The 20,532-nt window shown below is 57.1% G+C and overlaps 1 protein-coding gene across 3 annotated transcripts; it reads left to right on the forward strand.

Moving 5' to 3' along the window:
* The first annotated feature begins 13,007 nt into the window (after positions 1–13,007).
* On the forward strand, positions 13,008–20,531 carry LOC132522720 (ficolin-1-like). Of its 3 annotated transcripts, none has more exons than XM_060153267.1 (9): positions 13,008–13,152; positions 13,638–13,751; positions 15,209–15,262; positions 15,735–15,770; positions 16,546–16,578; positions 17,012–17,139; positions 17,657–17,786; positions 18,662–18,796; positions 19,349–20,531. In XM_060153267.1, exons 1-9 carry the CDS (start codon positions 13,059–13,061, stop codon positions 19,594–19,596), a joined length of 972 nt encoding a protein of 323 aa, XP_060009250.1. In that variant the 5' UTR covers positions 13,008–13,058; the 3' UTR covers positions 19,597–20,531. The 3 variants fall into 3 exon arrangements, with proteins under 3 accessions (XP_060009250.1, XP_060009251.1, XP_060009249.1); XM_060153266.1 differs by having other exon boundaries at positions 13,009–13,152; positions 15,209–15,271; XM_060153268.1 differs by lacking the exon at positions 16,546–16,578 and having other exon boundaries at positions 15,209–15,271.
* Position 20,532: the final 1 nt, after the last annotated feature.

Raw genomic sequence — 20,532 nt, forward strand, 5'->3', positions numbered from 1 at the left:
GAGTTTCCACAATCCTGGGGCATCCCGACCTCGACAGTGTGCGGGCCTCACTCCCGCCCTGCGGAGGTGGCAAGTCCCCAGGCTCCCCCTCTGCTGTCCGGCTACAGAGCGGGATGATAGTACCCGTCCCCCTGGCTCGTCCTGGCCAATGACCCTGAGCAGAAGTAGCAAGTGGCTCTTCCAGTCTGACATACTGGCTCCCTCTTGCGTGTCACCAGCCACGTTCCCAGAGTGGCTGCGTCCCCAGTGAGTGGGTTCCCGGAGGGAGTCCCTGGCCAACCCTCTGTGAGCTTACAGCATGAGCGAGAAACACGTTGCTTTCAGCCAACGCTGATGTCAGGGATTGTTGTTACTGCAGCAAAACCTAGACCCAGTGGCTCTCAGAGCGTGGTCCACGGACCATCGGCACGGGCATCAGCACCTCGTTAGGAATGCAGATTCCTGGGCCCTGCGGCAGACCTGCTGACTCAGACACGTTGGGGGCGGCCCCGTCACCTGTGTTTTGACAAGGCCTGCAGGTGATTCTAGGGTTGGCTGGGATTTGAGATCCACCAGCCTGGACAAAACGGAGCCGATGGGAAAGTGAGACCAGGAGTGGGTAATCGCTTTGACAAACACCAATGCGAAGTGGCGGGTCCCCCTGCCAGACAGTGGAGGCGGAGCTATTGTCAGAAGATGGAAGGCTCCCCGTCTCCAGGGGCAGAAAGTGAGGTCAGATCGCTCTTTGCTACCTGGGCGAGCTCACAGGCCGATCACGAGCAGTAGCGCGTGACCTGGGAAGAGGTCGGAACGAGGACGGTGACGCAGGCCACTTGCTCTCGACTGCACTTGGCACGAGAGGAAACAGAGTCCGCAGACTCGAGGGTTTTCGGGGCTGGAAGAGGCAACCGTTTCTCAGCATCGACGGTTAAAGATGAAACTGAGAAACACTCTGTGGGACAAACGCCAATGAAAGCTCGTTCCTCACAGGTCTGAGCAACACACTTGTTCGAAACCTCGGCCTGGATTTCAGCGGCGCCTAATGAGTGACTCAGGAAACAGTGTGGCGCTCCCGTCAGAGCCGGACAGGTCGGACGCTGCTGCACTGACGTCAAGACAGGGAGTGGGGCAGGCGGCGGTTGTGGGAGCTGTGGGCCTGCGCGCCGGTCCTTGGAGGCCAGTGAAATCCAACGGGCCGGAAGCTGATGACCTGGTTGAGAGGTGTCCTGCAGGGAGAGCCGCCGGCCTGGCCTGAGGAGTCCATGACCGAGACTTAGGATGACCCGCAGGCCTCCAGGGGTCGCGCTGGCCCACAGGTACCCCGTGGGGCTGGGTGACGGGGCCTGGGGAAGACCAGGGGTGGCCTCCCCTCACTGGAGGCGGGTGCTCAAAGGTGAGCACTGAGCCTCGGGGAGGTGGGGGAGGAGGCTTAGCGTTTAAGATCGTAGCGTCCTGAGTGAGACCCATCTGGGGCAAGGCCCTGCAGAGCCCCCATTTCTCTGCACCTCCTTCCTCATCCTGGAGACTTTGCAGGTGAAGGCACCTGCCCGTAGGCTGGGCCAGAGGAGGAGAGCCTGCAGGTGCTGGGATGGCTGGAGCCTAGAAACCAGCGAGCAATCCCACCTTGCGCATCCCCGGGGATGGGAGCAGTGAAGCTAGACTCACTTGGGTACCGCTCTCCCAGCCCCAGGGCCCGCCCCCCGCCCCTGCACCGTCCATCACGCCCCAGCAACTGGTCCGCAGGAGCTCATCAAGCCCCTGCAGCCACCCGCAGCTGGGCTGGGTCTTCTGGAGACGTGAATGGAGCCCTCACACCGAGACTCTGCTCCCCGTCTTGGGAGAGGTGAGCTCGGTGGAAACGAGGCTGCCAACCTGGGTCTTGGCTTCAGAGCGGCTGAGTATCTGCAGCTCACAGCATCTGTCTCAGGCGCCCTGGAGAGAGAGTGCCTCGAACCCCCGCAGGAGCTAGGTAACGGCTGGCCATTGGCCTTTAGCATTCCCACGGGGCTGCGTTAGTTCTTGCTGGATGAGGGGAAACACCTGTCCCCACGAAGGAGCAAGCAGGCCATCGTTCACTGTTCGGAGCTGGAATTAATCCAAGCTTCCCATGTTGGAAAAGATGCCCTCAGTGCCCCTTATCTTAGCACTGCTGCCCCATGCCCTAGGGTGCCCTTGGAGTGGCAGGAAGGGATGGAGGGAGGGAAGAGAGTGTGTGCACCCCCATCTGGCGTGGGGGCGGGGGCTTTGCTAAGAGGCTTCTGCTGCTGCAGAGCTGGGGCTCCTGGGTTCTAGATCTTGGGGCACAAGTCCTTTCGTATCTGCCAAGGCTCTTGGCCTCCGAGAGCTGAGCCTGCCTCGGGCAGCGCCTCCATTTGGATGGTAGATGGGTGTGGAGATGTCTGTCTCAGCCAACCTGCCTGGCTGGGGCCTAGGAGGGCTGGGATCCTGCTGATTTCTGGGTCCTGGATAGGCTGGCGGCTGAGCAGTCTGGGAGAGCCGGCTCCTTACCCCTTGCCTAGAGTGCCTACATCTTCTTAGAGGAAAGGAGGGAGGGAGGAGGGGCAGCCTCAGCTCTCGGTGCTTTCCCTCGGGGAAGGACTCCTGCAGAAAGCATGCAGCCCACCTGCCTTCCTTGCCCCGACCTACCCCTCCCACCCCCAAAATTTCTGCTACCAGACATTCATTCATTCATTCATTCATTCATTCAATGCCGCTTTATTGAGTGCCTGCTCTGTGCCAGGTACTGGTACCCAAAAGAGGGGTGACAAGGACCTCAAATGGATACAGTGTAGACATACTGACTTGAAAACACAGTAACCTGGAAACACAGAACAAGGGGAAACAGAGCCTGATGATGCTGTGTCAGGACTCAGGATGCAAGGCCTACCCAGCGCCTGGGGAGGCTGCAGGAGGAAGGCATGCCCACGTGGAAGTGGTGCACGTCCGCCTGGATTTCCTCTGAGAAGTGGTCCAGGGAGAAGGGAAGGCAGGGCTCAGCTTGTGCCTCCGCCAGGAAGAGAATCACTTCCCAGTAATCCCCCAGGAGTCAAGACGTCAACAAAAGCTACATGCACAAAACATCCTGCTTGCTTTTTTTATTTTTATTTTTCCAAATTGACAAATGGAGATCACGTAGATTTGGGAGAAGTCCAATTCCCAGGCTTCTGTTGGGAGCTGACGTGTTTGATGGTGCAAGAATTTTGCTTCACTTGGGACTTTCTCCAGTTCATTTTAAAACTAGAAACCTCAATGGTTAGGACGATCTAAAAGACTCTAATTGTGGGAGACGGACTAGGGACACCACTTTCAGCATTTGTATCGTTTATTGCCACATAACAAATTACCCCCAAACGTAGCTGAAAATAAAACACAGGCATCGTCTGACATTTCTGTGGGTCAGGGACCTGGACATAGCTGTCTGGTCCTCACGTCAGGGTTTCTAACAAATCTACAAGCAAGGTACCATATGACTAAGGTCTCATCTGGAGACCCAACCGGGGAAAGATCCCATGAGACGTGTGTGCACGTCCTGGGCGTGCTCCTCATCGACGTTGAGGCCTCAGGCATCTTTCAAACCGTGATGCACAGGGACAGGTCAGAAGTGAGGTGTCCAGCTGCCTGGTTCCCTCACCTGTGAAATGCTGCGCCAGGCTGTGGAGTCAAATGTGACCATGCACGAGAAGCGCTTTGTCCCGGGGCCTCAGCGTCCCTGCCGTGTGATAGCTCTGTATCCCCAGCACCCACCCCACCTGTGCGCTCCCTGTGCGTAAGCCCGGTGATCTCAGGTTACAGGGTATCACACCTCTGACGTTTACCACTGACCAATCTCTAAGTGCCCAGTGCTTGCGGGGCCTGCAGCCCTGGGCTGGCAAGGGAGCAGATAGAGGGAAGAGAAGGACATCCTGCTTCCCATGAGCTTAAGTGCATCTGAAGACACCAGACTCCCGGCCGCCACTCCGGAGAAACATCCAGCGGTGATCAGATCCACAGGCTGAGGGGTGGGTCTGCTGAGAGCGGGCTGGCGTGAGCAGGAGGTGTGACCGAGCCTCGGACAGTGGGTAGAATTTGGAGATGTGCGGAAGATTCCTTTGGGATTCCTTGTGTGTACCTCTGGGATGTCTGTCTGTCTGTCTGTCTGCCAAAAGACTGTTGGAATGCTTGTCGATAGAGAGGGCCCTTTGCACTTGAAGGCTGGATGCTGGAGCTGATCCTCTGCAACTGACATTCCGGAAGATGAGGGAGAAAAGTGAAGAGAGGCAGGGTCCATGGCTTGGCAGAAGGAACCCCATTTCCACCACTGGAGCCAAAGCAGCCTGTGGGGGGGGGCTTGGGGCGCATACCGCCAGTCCACCTTGATCCAGCCGCCACCTTGGCCCACAGCAAAGGCCACAGGGCTGTGACTGCAGAGGAGATGCAGGCCCTGACCTCAGGGGCCCCCATGCAGGCAGAGGTCCACGTGCACATGGAAACGGGGCTCTCAGGTGCTCACTGCTTGTCTCCTGAGCTGCGCTGCCTGAAAGGCACCAGCAAGCTGAGGAAAGAGGGCCAGGCCTGGAGAAGGGTGGGGTCCCCACCAACACCCATCCTCAGGAGACTTCATGGTGAAGAGGATTCGGGCCAGGTCGGGACGATGGGTTGGATCTGACTCCCGTGATCCTGCCTGTCCCAGCTCGGTTCAGGGGAAGCCCCCGCCTGGGCTGGGACCCTCCCTCCGAGGGGCTTCCTGGGCCTGGAGGAGTGTACACGGAGCCAGCTGGGGTGGCTGGCAAACATCCCAGCTCACCCCCACCACATCCACTCCACCCCTGGAGCCCTGGGGCTCAGGCTTCTCTGAATCCTGCCGCTTCATCTCTGCATGGGCAACACGTGAATCGCACCACGTGCTCCCCCAGGCGGGCTTCCCCCCACCCAGCCTGGGGCTCTGGGTCAGGTCCTGCAGTCTTGCTCACCGGCCCCCACGATGGGCTTGGAACCGCTCAGTGTGGAGGCTGGCGCGTCACAAAGGCTGTACAGTGAGTGAGCTGGGATCACCCCGGGCTGCACACTCTTTAGAGGCAGAGGCTGGTAATATTATCAGCGAGAGTTCAGCTTGGCCCAGGCTTTGCTTCTGGTGACAGTTGGCTGGGAGTGGAGTGGACTGTCCATCCGGGCTCCATAGCCAGGCTCCCGGTGGCACAGACCGTGTCAATCTAGGGCTCCATGCCTGGGGCTTCTGGGACCAGGCAATACGAGAGCTTCAGAATGAAGGAAGAGAGGTTTGTCATGGGAGGGAGGTGGTGCTTCCTCGTCACGCGCACAGAAAGCCTGTGTACTCAGAGCTCAGGGCCTGGAAGGTGCTGGAAAGTGCTGGCAGAAGCCCGCATCTAGGTCACCTGGAAGGTTTGTTAAAACCTAGGTTCCTGGGCCGTCCCTCCCCTGGTGATTCAGCAGCTCTGGTTGGTGCTTAGAACTTGTAGTTCCCCAAATTTCCCAGGTATCCTCCTGCTGCTTGGAAACACACAAGCACTAGTATCATCGGCAGCTCTTCCGGTCTTGACCCCAACCCAGTCTGGCCACAGAAAAGGCAGGTACCTCCTGCATACTGGATTTTGCAAAGGCTCGAGCACATACCCAGATCCCCTCCAGCCCCGGCTCCCCTGATTCTAAAATTCCACTGTAGGGCTGCCCTGGTGGCGCAGTGGTTGAGAGTCCGCCTGCCGATGCAGGGGACGCGGGTTCGTGCCCCGGTCCGGGAAGATCCCACATGCCGCGGAGCGGCTGGGCCCGTGAGCCATGGCCGCTGAGCCTGCGCATCCAGAGCCTGTGCTCCGCCACAGGAGGGGCCACAACGGTGAGAGGCCCGCGTACCGCAAAAAAAAAAAAAAAAAAAAAAAAAAAAACACTGTAAAGAAATTTGTTCGTTTTGTATAAAGTGCATCTCTTTAAAATGCAAGTCTCTCAAAGACTTGAGCGGTGTTTCTTCTTATCAGTGATCCTTCGATAGAAATCAGTTTGACAGCCTGATTCAGAGTGGAATTTGGTGCAGAAAGACAGAGTTTAAGGAGGAAAGGAAAGGATGCAGGACACTTCTGACGGGTGGGGGTGATAAGTGTGGGGTCGATTTCACCTCTTTAACCGCTTGTCAGAGGACGAGGGTGTATTTCTCTCCTGCCTGAGACCCCAGTGGACATGACCACGGATGGGGAGCATCAGGGCCACACATGGTGTTTGTTCCACCCTGGTTGACCTCACGTTCCCTCTGGGATGACATGAATGGGGCTCAGGCGGAAGAGAATGAAATGACCCAGTGAGAAGAGGTTTACAGGTGAGGGAGGGAGGAAGGGGCACTGCAGCTGAGCAGTCACTGTGAGAAGAGTCATGGGACAGGGACACATGTGCCATGTGTCGTGAAGAGAGCATCCCCAGGCTGGCCAGGGGACAAAAGGATAACGAAGATGACAAGGATACGGGCCTGGCCCAGATGTGATGGGGGCTCTGAACCCTTTCTGGGGCAGACAGTCTGTCCTGGAGTCAAGGACGGACGTCCAGGGAAAGGTTTGGGGAGCAGGAAATGGACGTGATCAGGGCTGAGTGGAAGAGATGTGGACCTGATATTTCAGTGTGGAGGGAGGCCTGATTGAAGGTCCTTCAGCAGTGCAGTGGGGAGGAAAGAACGTGACTGAAGGAGGGGATGCCCGTGCCCTGCACCAATGTCCTGCTTGCGGCAGGGGTGATGTCGGTCTTACTGCGCCATCTCCTACCAGTCATCTCGTCTTTACTGTCTCGGACACCCCAGCCTTCTTGCTTTTTCTCAAATCCACCAAGATCTCTTCCTCTTGCTGTAAGACTCTCACCTGAAACATTGCATATCCGACCCATGGGTCTCAGTTCCCTGCTCAAATGCCACCTCTTCCGAGAGGCTTTGTGGAACTCAGAGCTTAAAACAACTTACCCTCCAGACTTCTAGGGTCTAATCACATACATTGAATTAACCCTCCTGCCGATTAAACAATAAAGTCTAGAGTATCTATGAAAATACAACTAGTAGAGGGCAATGGAGAGGGACTAAAAGCAGATAGAAACTGGATGTGGGGTAAGATCGACAGTTACTCTGACCTTCTGCTGAGGGCCCTCCCGGTCCATGGGATGCAGGGGTAGCATCATTCAAGCAGAGGAGGCTGTCTCACTGGGCGGGGGACTTGGGTAAGAGATCCAGGCTACCGGGGGAGAAGTGGGGTGGAAATCCTAAGAAAGAGGAAGCCACGTCAGGAAAGCCCCTAAATCTGCTACAGACCCTCTCCTGTCCTTGGCTGATGGTGGATCTGAACATGTGTGAGGTGAGATGCCCATGGTGCACTGGGGGAACTGGCCGGGAGGCCAACACAGCTGAGTGGAGATTTCAGCACTGCCCAGTGTCGGGGTATAGTTTGAGTTCAAGTCCCATCATTTTGGATGGATTTGATAAACACCTCAGGCTTTCCCCCAGGGAACCCAACCCTTAAGTAGAAGGACAGTATCCCAGGGCTGAAGTTTCTGCCCTGGGATTAAGGACAAAATAGAGCCATTATAACAAGCCTAGAGCCAAGACCCCCAGGCTCAAAGTGATCCCACCCACCTGCCTGCCAGCACCAAGTTCATCTCTCTTCTGAGGAGGAGCTCGGAATTCAGAGTCTCTGTAACACAGTATCCACAATGTCTGGCACAGAATCAAGATTCACTAGACACACAAAGGAAGGAAAACATGACCCATAATCAAGAGGGGAGAAGTCAATAGAAACAAATGAATGGGGGCCTCAAATGTTGGAATTTACAGAAAAGGACTTCAAAATAAGTAGGATAAATATATTCAATAATATATGAGAAAAGATGGATATAATGAGTAAAGAAATGGGGGTTTCAAGAGAGAGAAGAAAGCTAAAAAATGAACCAGTTGTAAATATTAGAACTAAAAATTGCATATATGAAATAAAAAATTCATTGGATCAAGAAGACATACAGATGGCCAATAGGCACATGAAAGGATGCTCAACATCACTAATCATTAGAGAAATGCAAATCAAAACTACAATGAGGTATCACCTCACACTGGTCAGAATGGCCATCATCAAAAACTCTACAAATAATAAATGCTGGAGAGGGTGTGGAGTGAAGGGAACCCTCCTACACTGTTGGTGGGGATGTAAATTAGTGCAGCCACTATGGAAAACACTATGGAGGTTCCTCAAAAAACTAAAAATAGAGTTACCATATGATCCAACAATCCCACTCTTGGGCATATATCTATAGAAAACTCTCATTTGAAAAGATACATGCACCCCAATATTCATAGCAGCACTATTTACAGTAGCCAAGACATGGAAGCAACCTAACTGCCCATCGATAGATGAATGGATAAAGAAGATGTGGTACATATATACAACGGAATACTACTCAGCCATAAAAAAGAATGAAATAATGCCATTTGCAGCAATGTGGATGGACCTAGAGATTATCATACTAAGTGAAGTAAGTCAGACAGAGAAAAACAAATACCATGATATCACTTATATGTGGAAGCTAAAAAAATGATACAAATGAACTTATTTACAAAAGAGAAACAGACTCACAGACACAGAAAACAAACTTATGGTTACCAAAGGGGAAGCGGGGAGAGGGATAAATTAGGAGTTTGGGATTAGCAGATACAAACTATTATATATAAAATAGATGAACAACAGGGTCCCACTGTATAGCACAGGGAACTATATTCAATGTCTTATAATAACCTATAATGGAAAAGAATAAGAAAAAAAATATTTACGCATAACTGAATCACTTTGCTGTACACCAGAAACTAATACAACATTGTAAATCAACTATACTTCAAAAAAATATTTTTTAAAAAATAAAGGTTATTTGTTGCAAGCAGATTTACGTAACCAGGAACGAGGAAGCAAGTTCTTCAGGCTGATGGGAGAGGATCCCAGTTGAAAAAGCAAATTCTTAGGAAGAGGCAAAGGGTGACAGAAAGTCAGTACGAGGATAGGTGTAAAGTACTCTCTTTTTCAGTTAAAAACGTTGTTAAAAGACTATTGAATTTTTAAGACCAACATAATGAAAACGCACCGTGCGGTTAAACTATAGATAGAAGCAAATTCTACAACAACAGTAGTAAAAAGGATTGTGGAGGGGTTGGTACGTGATGGGTGAAGCCCCGAGGGGGACGGTATTCGTTTATAATGTATCCCCTGGGCAACCGCTCAGTGTACCACAGAGGAAGAACCCCAAATTCAAGGCAGATATAGAATGAAATACTAAAAATGCTCGACCAACACAAAGGAAGCAAAGCACAAGGGAAAAACGACGGGATGTAAATGAAAGAGGACATGGGTCGACCCAACACAGGGACGTCAGCGATCACGCTAAGTGTCAATCACGTGAGCGCAGATGAGAATCCAACCCGCGATGCACTGCTGGCGGGAAACGCACCGCACAGGGACGGCAGGGCGGAAGCTGATGAATGAAAAACACACACTAAGCAAACAGTGACCTTGAAAAATGCGCCCTCCGGAGTCTCAGTCCATTGTCCCGTGTGCTTGGCAGCACCCGCCGGAAGAGACTCCCTGCTCACACGACCAGGCTGCTTCCCCAGGACTCTGGTGGCCAGATGGGGCCGTGGTCCAGAGCCAGCGGAAGGAAGGAAGGTGGGAGGGAGATGCCTCCACCCAGGCCCGATGTTGCCCCCGTGGGGCGCTCCATGTTCTTTCCCACCCTGCTGGCTGGGATGAAGATGGCCCTCAGGACAGCAGCCGTCTTTGGAAGGTGGCAGACATGTGCCGGAGGAACGTGGGTCTTGAAGTCACCCCCGACTCGTTGGGCTGTTAGGACCACTGTATGCGAGGTCACAGAGATTTCAAGTTTTATCTGCTTCAGTCTGATTAACCCCTAACGAGACGCTCTGCATGTATTTCCTTGGAGCGCACGTTGCTTTCAAATGACATCATAGTTCATACTGTATTCGTATGATGTAATTGTTTGTCTCTTTGATTCTTTTCTGTCTCCCCTCAGTAGCACACAGTCCCCTCCCAGCGTGCAGGGGCCGTCTGCTCTGTTTCCCCCTGTGTCGCGGGGCCCAGAGGAGCACGGGGCACGTAGGAGGTGTTCACTAAACATCCCTTTCTCTCTTGCTGGTGAGGCCAGTTGAACGGGAAACCGAACCCCTGTGCGCTGGCCCAGGGGACGCTCATGGGGCACCAGCGGCATCTGAGTTCGGAAATTCTGGAGCAGGAATAGCCCAAGCGCAAGGCAGCCAATGACCAGACTTTCATTTCGGATAGTCCTGGATTAATCCTTCACTTGCTGTGTGAGCAGCCTTTCAGCTCCAGCAGGGAGCCTTGCAGGGGTGCTGGGAATGTCTAATTCCTGTGCGGGGGCCGTTAAAGATGAGGAAAAGGTGCCCTGGAAAAGGTGCAGGAAAAGGTGCCCTGGACCAGTAACCTGAGCACAGGTTCCTAAACCCCTCACTGTGGGGGGCGGAGACGTGCACCGGCAGGCAGGTGCTGGGGCGTCAGGATGGGGAAGGAGGATGGGAGGGGGTGGGGACGGGACATAGCATCCCAGGACCTCTGGGGAACAGAGTTCTAATCCTGCCTCACCACTGGCAGGCTGTGTTGTCCCCAGACAGCATCCTTCCTTCTCTGCGTCTCAGTGTCCCGTCTCTAACAGGAGATGCCCTCAGAGGCACCGCAGCTGAGCAGTGCCTGAGCTTGCCGCGTGGGGCTCTCTCTCCTCCGTGGGGCTTCATCGCTAACTTTTGTTTCCTTTCTGGCGCAGAGAAGATTACTCGGTGTGCTTCTGTCTTTTTAAATTAAATCAAATGCAATTTGTTCAATTTATTAACATTATCAATTCAAAAGTCCCGTGATACCTGAAGCTTTTAAGTTGGACTTATAAACTTTATTCTATATATAACAGGCCCATTTGAATCACTTCCTTTAAGGGGCCTATGATTAATTCACTAAGTTAACAGCTTTCAACGTTTTAATTGCATTTTCAAAATGAATGTATTCACATTTGTGCTTTCAGGTTTCAGTTGTCTGCCTTTAACAAAACCTTCTGAGTAGAAGCTCATTTTTAGAAATCTGCTAACGTAAACATATGAACGTGATGAATTTAGGGGTCTCGACTATCAACTATAAGCACAGCAAGATTTCCGCATAAAATCACCAACTCGTTCCATTATTCGAGGTCGCACTTTCAACTGGATTATCAGGCTGTTACTGTAACAGGCCAAACTCTCTTAAATGAAGCCAACACTCCAGATGCCAAATGGACATCAGTTTATTGACGCTACAGTACGAACACTGTGAATGTCAGCCTCTCGCCCCGTCTACACTCAGTGAGAAGCGCAGCCCTGGCCAGGAGGGCAACCCTCACCCACGTAGCACAGGTGCTAAGGGGCTTTGTTCCAGCCCCAGCTCGGGGGGGGGGGTCTCTCTCTCGCATTCTGTCTGCACATCCCCAGGGAGCCCACCTCTGCCGGCCGAGTCTGCCCCCACGATGGATGGGGTCTGGCATCCCCTGCTTTTGCGAAGTTTACATCTCAGCAGCAGAACACACCCCCGTCCATCCGCTGCATGACACGACACTTCACTGTACTGATTCTTTTGAGCTGTGGGTGCTTGAAAACCAGCAAATACAGAGGGAGCTTTCTGTGCACTCCCTCTTTCTGCCTAAAGACAGAGCCTCCACAAGAAACTCCGCTGTCAGCCCCTCCCGGGGGCGTCATCAACCAGGAAGATGGACCCTTGATTCGTTACAGGAGAGGACACCGGAGGTGGACACCACACTCAAACTGTCACAGACTAGCCTACCTCCGCCTGCCCTGCAAGGCCCAGGCCCCTTTCCTAAAACCATCTCCTCTTGTCTAAGATGCCTTCCCCGCTCCCCTTCCCCTCCTGAGACAGTACTGTGTCCTGAATTCTAAGCCACCTCGGGGAATTACTCATTCCCTGGGGTGTCTCCCATATGGACAGAGTACCTGTGCTAAGAACCTTCTCTGTGCTTTTCTCTTGTTACTCTGTCTTGCATTACAGGGGTCTCAGCTGAGAACACAGAGGGTGGGAAGAACGTTACTTTTTCTCCCCTGCAGAGTGGAGGTCTTTGAGCAGCGGTCATAGACTCAGGCCACACACCCCATAGACGTTGAAATTGTCTCCGATGGACCCTTGATACTCACATGAGTCTGTCTGACTTGGGGTCATGATCCCAACACCCCACCTGGGCAGGGGCTGTTGGGACGGGGTTGGGGGAACAGACTTGCCACCTCCATCTCTAACGGGAGTCCCGGTGACAGCTAGCCTCAGCGTGTGGCCCTTCCCTGGGAGGTGTGGGAAAAGCATGCGGCCTGGTCCCTCCTGGGGTGGGTGCTGAATGCCCCCACCAAGCAATTTCATGTCCTCCCCCACCCCACCCCACACCTGGCCCCGCTTCCACGCCCCCCAGGCTGGAACTGCTGCAGTCGGGTTCACGTCCAGCCTCTGTCAAGGTCCCAGGGCCACGCTTTGCGATGCTCCTGGCCTGGCCGCCCCTGCTTCTCTCCTGCTGCATGTCCACTGCAGTCGGAAGCCCACGGCACACCGGCCTGGGGAAATCTCCGCCGCACACATCCTGCTCTCCTCGCCCCTCCCCTCTGATCACCCTAGACCCCAGGAGAACTTTCTAAATTTCTGTAGACTTGAAGCCCATAAAATGCAAATGAATTCCTCAAACCCTGCCCCCTGAGAAGGCCTCAGGTGTGGCCTGGGCTGAGCTGGGGGATGGAGAGGGGCGGGGCTGGCCCTTCCCTATGCAGGGCCTAGGGGGCCTGGTGGCTGGAGGGAAATGTCCCTGCCGAGGGGAAGTGGGGCTGGTCCGCAGGGAGCACGGAAGTCAGATGCTCAGAAAGGAGGATCTGGGCCCTGGAAGAGAACAGCTGAGGCTGCTTCCACCTCCAGCTAGCGCCACAAGCCGGGGGAGGAACTGGCTGTCCCCACCGGGAGGAGAAACAGGGCCAGAGGTGACAGTGCGTGGTCACAGCCCTATAAGAGCACGGGGCTCCTCGGGCGGCCAACAGCAGAGCGATGGAGCAGCGTGGAGTGGCCGTGGCCATAGGGCCCGCAGTGCTGGCCACCACCTTCCTGTGCGCCGTGACCTCCGCCCCCGACACCTGTCCAGGTGAGTCAGACACCAGGTGAGTAGGACCTGACAGCGGTCGGGTCTGAAAGCCGCAGGCCCCGTGCGCTAACAGCCAACTGGGCTGGGCCGCGAGCTAAGCCCTTCTGGACAATATCCTTATTCCTCGTGACAGTGAGTTGCAATCATTACTTCTCAAAAGCAGAGACTAAACGTTTTTGAACAACTCACTGCCCGGCTGACCCTCCAGCACTGAGGCTGGGGGAAGGCTGGCTCAGGCAGGGTGGACCACAAGGCCAGGGCTCTGCCCTGCATCACCTCCACACCTGACCAGTGCCCACCAGAGGCGGGAAACTCACTGCCAGGCTGACCCTTCATCTGAGACGGGTGACTTGGGCCACAGCCAAGGGCCCAGGTCGAGGTCGCCGCGTGGCAGATCCCCGTGGCTCGGGTGGCCTGTTGCGGGCTCTGCAGGGCTCTCAGGCCCAGGACGAGCGCCCGGACTGGCGCTCTGTGTCTCTCTGCAGAGGTGAAGCTGGTAGGTCTGGAGGGCTCCGACAAGCTCTCCATCCTCCGAGGCTGCCCGGGGCTGCCTGGACCCGCAGGGCCCAAAGGAGAGGTAGGCGCCAATGGACAGAAGGGTATGTGCTTGCGCTCGGGCGTGGGGGTCACTGAGCACCAGCTCTTCTCAAATTAGAGCCCGGGTGGGCACTGCCCCCTGCGGGTCTCAGGTCGGGAGCTTGGGTCACGACCCTGCTCAGAGCTGGCGTCAGGAGCGAGCCGCGAGGCCCATTCCCTGAGGAGGGGGCTGGTCGCAGATAGTCTATGAGCTCACATCGGGGTCCACTTCCATAGAACACCCGCTTCCCGGTCCTCGATCCAGCCCTGGCTTTACGTGGCCGTGGGCCAGATTCCAAGCCGCGCGTACCTCGGTATTCCCACCGGAAAACTGCGGCCCCAGCGTTTTCTGTCTGTACCGCAGATGAGAAAACTGGGGCTCAGAGCAGTCAGCCGTCAGCAGGGAGGGTGGGGCTGGACCTCAACGCAGTAGGAAGGCCCCCGAGCGCTCCACAGCCCTCCCGTCGACGTGGCGGCCCCCTTGTGGGGTTTCGGGCCCCGAGCCTGGTATGAAGGGCAGGTGTGCACGCAGCTCAAGGGGTGAGTGCCCCGGACCTGTGTGTGAGTCGGTGCTCCAAGGGCTCCGGACACAGGGCCAGCTCGGAGGTCCCCAGCCTCTCACGTCCTGGGAGGCATCCAGCTCAGGGGCCGTGGGCACCCAGGGCAGCTCCTGGGGATGGGAGGGCTGCGTGTGCTCACCACGATGGGCTCCAGGCTGGGGGTCCTGCCGAGGGGACACTGGGAGGAGGGGCCGGGCTGGGGCGGCTGCCCACCAGTGGGAGTGGTTGGCCCACCCCAAGCCGAGCCGGCGCCCCCTCGGCCCCACCCCACACACCCACACTCCCCGGGGAGGGCAGCCTGCTGGCAGACGCTCCTGCTGCCTTGTCTGAGCCTGGGGCCGCCTCTCCTGACCCTCCCCTCAGTGCTCAGGAGGAGGGGCAGGGCCCTGGGTGGTCCTACCCCCTGCTCACATCAGTAACGCAGACCTGGGAGGCCTCGTGGCTCCCGACCCCTCCTCTCTGGAGGTGGAGAGAACCACCCCAGAGGGAGGCATAATTGCGCCCGGCCGCCCCTGCGTCCAGGGCTGAGCACAGGACAGGGCCACGCCTCCCTCCAAGAGCCAAGGGGCCGGAGGGTCCTGTGTGACAGGGTCTCTGAGGACGTGCTCTTGGTCCCAGGCCCCCGGGGGGGCTCCGTGACGGTGGCCTGGACCTGGGCTGCTACACTGAGGTGGTTGGGAGCCAGATCGCTGGTGCTTCCCTGGAGCCCGAGCTGGGCGCGCCGGCCGGTCGGTACCGGGTGGCTGTGAGTGCTTTGTCCTCGGGGCCTGCTGTCACCCTCGGGCTGAGTCCCAGGGCGGTGATCCTGAGGATACCGCAGCTGGGATGGGAGGGTCGGAACTGTATCCTTAGGGCAGAGATGCTCAAGTAGAATTCTGCAGGTTGCCTTTTCCTCAATGATGTATCTTTGGAATTTACAGGAGAGCGAGGTTCTCCCGGAGTCCCTGGGAAGGCAGGGCCGGCCGGGCCCAAAGGTACCAAAGGTGATGAAGAGCTAGGACCCCTGAGCAGGACCCCGGGGCCTGTCTACAGAGACATGAGAGATGGAGACAGACAGAGAGCGAGAGGGAGGAGGTGGAGAGAGAGATGGGAGAGAGACAGAGAGAGGGAGGGGGGCCAAGTGAGAGAGGCACCTGTCTTATTTCCTGTTTCCAAAGAGCTTCGAGACAGCGTGTGAACGGGGTCCCGGGTCCGGGGCCCCAGGTCCAGAGCAGCCTCTCATAACCCAGGGAAGAATCCAGGCCTCTGAGCCCCCCCTGCAGCTACCCCGGCTGAGACCCAGGCATTGGAAAAGTGTGGGCCGCGGAGCATGCATGTGTGGTGCCCAGGGCCTCAGCCCCGCCCCCCAGGCCCCAGCTCCCGAGGAAGTGAGCACTGGGTGGTTTCCAGAGCGGAGGGTCAACGTCCACTGACCAGACGTCCTGTGCATCTCCTGTCTCTCCCCAGGAGACCGAGGGGAAAAGGGCGCAGGCGGAGAGAAAGGTGAGCCCCTCCGCCTCCCTGGGGTCACTGGGCAGGCTTTGCAGGGGGCTGGGGCATCCAGAGAGCTCGGTCACGGCTACCACCATCTGGGGGAGGAACTCAGACCACACCCCTGGCCCTGTCCCTGCAGCAGATGGGTGCGGGAGGAGGGGCCCCTGAGCCCGGCCTGCTTTGTCAGCGGCTGGTGAGCGCTCAAAGCCCAGGGGCTCCGGAGTTGGACCCAGGTGACTGGCGATACCGCTTTACTACATGATTTTGGACATTTTGCTTATAATGCTCTGATTTATGCTCATTTATTTAAAAATTTGTGAAAGCAAGAAAAGGCAAAACGCCAAGACACAGTCACATGCTCTGGCTACAAATACAAAGTGCGAGGTTGGGGCCCAGACCCACATCTCAAATGCTCCCCAGTACTTTCCACAAGCAGAGGCTGTGCTGGGGACATGGGCTGTGGAAAGCGATAGGCCTGGGGGCGCTGCACCTCCACCGCCGTGAGCCGTGAAGCCCAGGCGAGGTGGCCGGCACGGCGGTCCAGCCAGTGCCCCGCGGGACGGTGCTGGCCGCCAGCCCCCAGGCAGGCCGGATGCAGTGGGGGCCGAGCAAGCCCAGGGACGCTGAGTCTAGGAGCTGATCCGCAGGGCTGGAGGCTGAGAGTCCTGCAAAGAGCTGGATAATGGTTTCCTTTCTCCACGCTGTGTTCACGGAGCAACGGGGCTGAGGGGTGGGGGCGCTGTTTCCAGACGTGTGACGTGCATGTCCTCGCTCCCCACAACAGGAGAGCCGGGGCAGCTTCATTCCTGTGCCACAGGTGACTGCGCACACGCCGACCCCCGGACCTCCGCCTGGACCTGCTCCTGCTGGGGGTGGGGGAGGGGGGGGTCGACCAGAAGGCCAGCTGCACAGACTCAGGTTCCACTTTCCAAGGACAAAGCCCTCTCTGCGCATATCTTACTCCCCACTTACCCGAGTGATAGACAGCCATTGCCTGGATAACTCGAGTATATTCCTGGAGGAGGCCAGGTGCCCAGGAGACTAGGCGGGGGCAGCCCTGGGAGGTGGGGATGGCCAGGTCGACGGGGCCTGGCCGTCACAGCCGGGTGGCCTTGGGGGCCGCGTCTCTGTCCCAGGACTCAGAGCCCACCTCCCCCAGGCAGGTGTCCCTGCCTCTCCCTCCTGCCCCCTCCCCCCTGCCCCGCCCAGAGCTCCTGTCCTGGCGTCCATTCCCCGGCTTCCCTTCCCAGGACCTCGGACCTGTAAGGAGCTGCTCACCAGGGGACACTTTCTGAGCGGCTGGTACACCATCTACCTGCCCGACTGCCGGCCCCTGACCGTGCTGTGTGACATGGACGTGGACGGCGGGGGGTGGACCGTGAGTGGGGGGGACCCAGCGATGGCAGTGGGGTTCACCCAGCGATGGCCGTGGGGTTCCTGGCAGGGGTGGGCGTGCCTGGGAGCCTCACCTGGTGGCAGAGCACTGTTTAGTGGCCTTTGTGAGGCCTTTGTGAGACCGTCCACTCCTTCCAGGCAGAGGCTGCCCCCGTCCTTTCACTGAGGTCGGGAGAATCAGAAATGTCGGGGGAGGGGGCTGTGGACCCACATGGGAAGGAGTCCCGTGTCTCGGGGCTATGGGCTCAGGCCCGGAGGTGCCCACTCCTCTCCAGCCGTGTGGCGTTGGGCTTGTCGCCTGCCCTCTCTGAGCCTCCGTTTCCTCCCTGGTCCCATGTGGGTGTCCCTGACTGCCCCTGGGCTCTTGGATGAGACCCACGTTCTGGTCCTCAGCCTGTGATGCCTGTGAACTACCAGCGCTGCTCCCGCGTGTGGCCGGGGTGCCTTGTGGGGGGATGGCAGCGGGGCCCCGTCTCCCCAGCCCTCCCCATCGTGTGCAGGTTTTCCAGCGAAGGAGCGACGGCTCTGTGGACTTCTACCGGGACTGGGCCGCGTACAAGCAGGGCTTCGGCAGCCAGCTGGGAGAGTTCTGGCTGGGGAATGACAACATCCACGCCCTGACCGCCCAGGGTAGGGCCGCGGCCGGGGGCTCTGTGGTGGGGTGCCTGAAATGCACATGCCCCTGACCTCAGCCCTGGGCCATGTGGGCCAGAGGACCCCGCTCCCCCTGGCCCCCGGGGTGGTCACGTGTGACAGCAGGAGGGGTTATTACTCTGAGAACCTAGGACGTGTATCCTCTTACACTCTCTGAGTGTTCAAATCGGAGGAGGTGGATTATTGGAGTGAAGACGACTTCTGGTCTCGGGACCGATCGTGTCTAGAACCCGAGAGTCGGAAGTGAGGGGGAGGCCATCTGGATCGGTGTGACCCTTCTCCCACTTCCAACGGTTGGTCCTTCCTTGAAACTGGGATCTTAGGCCCACGGAGCCCCTCCCTTGCCTCTCCCGCTCAGTGCATGTGGCGGTCCCCACGCAGGCCCCCTCACCCCACTTCTCCGTTCCACAGAATCAGCTTCACAGCTGGTCCTGAGTTCAACGGCAAACCTGTAAATTCTTTCTTAATCCTTCCACTCCCTCATGGCAACCTTGACGGTGTCCACTCATGTGCCTGAAATCCTTGCAGAAGAAACTGCACATACAAAGGTTTCCTGCCGTGGCATTCACAGCTATCTGCAGGAGAATTTAGGGTTTCCCACTAGAGCGAGGCTTCATTCCATCCAGGTCCACTGATGGTGGAATTTCAGGCATGGCTGATGGAGCAGCAGGGGAGCTATTTGAAAACAGGGAGGCATCCCTGAGGTCCTCCCACCAGCCCAGCCTCTCACACCTTCCCAGTGAATTGTCCCGATGCCAAGTTCAGACGTCCCCTAAAGCCCACATTCCCACCCCCCGTGCCTGTAGGCAGAGGGTCCCTTCTGCTGGGCCCTGAGCACCCACCTCCAACAGGAAGCAGCGAGCTGCGGGTAGACCTCGTGGACTTTGAGGGCAACCACCAATTTGCCAAGTACCAGTCATTCAAGATGGCGGGTGAGGCAGAGAAGTACAAGCTGGTCCTGGGAGCCTTTGTCGGGGGCAGTGCAGGTGAGAGTCCACGCGGGGCACAGCAGTGGCCTGGGCTTCAGCGCGGGGTTTGGGGAAGCAGAGAGGACCTGCTTAGCATCCTGGCTCTGCCTCTTCTGTGTGTGATGTTCTTGGGGACTTAACCTCACCAGTTTCTTATCCACACGGTAAGGTAATACTACGCACACCTAAGTGTACCCACAAGGCTGATGTGACCCATGACAAAGTCCAAAAAGCTGTGGCATTATTATTAACTACCATTTCTGATGAAAAACAGGGAAGGATGATAATTGAGCCCATTTCCCTGAAGGCTCCATTCCCACTCTTGTGACTGGAATTCTCCCCTGAGGAGTGAAAGAGTTCTCCCCCTAAGTGAGAGGATGCCTGTTAGCTGGCAGGAGGCCCCAGATGAGGGGATACCAAGGCCACTACATCAGCAGAGGGATGCTCCCTGGGGTCATGTGAGGGGCACCCCTTGGAGTTGCACACCCGGACACAGCAGCTTTGACCTGGACCAGCGTCAGGGACCTCTTAGCCCTGTGTGCCAATTAGGCGACCTTTCCTTCTGAGCAGGTGATTCCCTGACGTCCCACAACGACAACGCCTTCTCCACCAAAGATCAAGACAGCGACAAAAATACTGCCAATTGTGCCGTGCGGTACCAGGGGGCCTGGTGGTACAAGGATTGTCATGTGTCAAACCTGAACGGTCGCTACCTTGGGGGGCCCCACGAGAGCTTTGCAAACGGCATCAACTGGAGGTCAGGGAAGGGGTACAACTACAGCTACAAGGTGTCGGAGATGAAGGTGCGGGCCACCTAGGGCGGGGCCGGCCGGCCAGAGCCTCTGGGAGCAGCTCCCTCTGCACACAGCCCGGCGGGGCAGCCGGTCCAGAGCCCTCCCCAGGAAGGTGACGCGGACCTCCGTGTCACTGTCGTCACGGGAGCAGCAGAGCCGCATCCTGTCCCCTGGGCAGGAGGCCCTCTCTCTGTGCCTCCACTGACTTCCAACCCTTCTGTCCCACTCACGAGGATAAGAGGAAATGCTAATGCAGATCTTGCCAGACGTACATGTTCTCAATAAAGACACTTGCTTACCCGACAGCAGGCGCGGGACTCCTTCGTCACTTCCATGCTCTGACCTGCGCCCCTGTCTGTCCATCTGTCCCCGTGACCTGGCTCTGCAGCTGCCCTTTGGGCTGAAGGTGTTTCCGATGGTCTGAGGCCAGAGTCACAGAGCAGGGCCCGCACGTGGGGCTGCGTACCAGTCAAGTGTCACTCTCCCTGCCGGGCCAGGCCGCTGTCTGCCTCCAGGCAGTTTTCGAGCTCAGGCTGAGTAGAGGGCCAGAGGCCGAGCCACATGACCACACATCCTGAAGTCTTTACTCTCAGCCCTTCAAGAAAGTGTCCTCTGACCCCAGGCTCAGAGGTGACGTGGCCTGCGCAGGCCCAGCCTCCCGGCCCCAGCTAGTCCACACCGCCCAGGCTCCTGGGCCCCCACTGTCCACAAAGGGTGATGGCGGGCTGGGAATCCCTCGCCACCAACAAAGAAGGAAGTGGGAGAGGAGCGGCTGGGGCTGCTCGGAGCGCTGCAGGAGAGGGGAGGGTGATCTCAGTGCACAGCGCCCTGCAGCTGCACCAGCACAGACCTGCAGGCGGGGAGACTCCCGCTCTCCAGGCAGCCGTCTCTGAGAGACACGCCAGTGCCCTCCGCACCTGTACTTGTGTCTGCCGAGGAGGGTCCCGCTCTCTCCTCCAG

Source organism: Lagenorhynchus albirostris, chromosome 7, assembly GCF_949774975.1.
Source record: "Lagenorhynchus albirostris chromosome 7, mLagAlb1.1, whole genome shotgun sequence".
Classification (NCBI taxonomy): Eukaryota; Metazoa; Chordata; class Mammalia; order Artiodactyla; family Delphinidae; genus Lagenorhynchus; species Lagenorhynchus albirostris.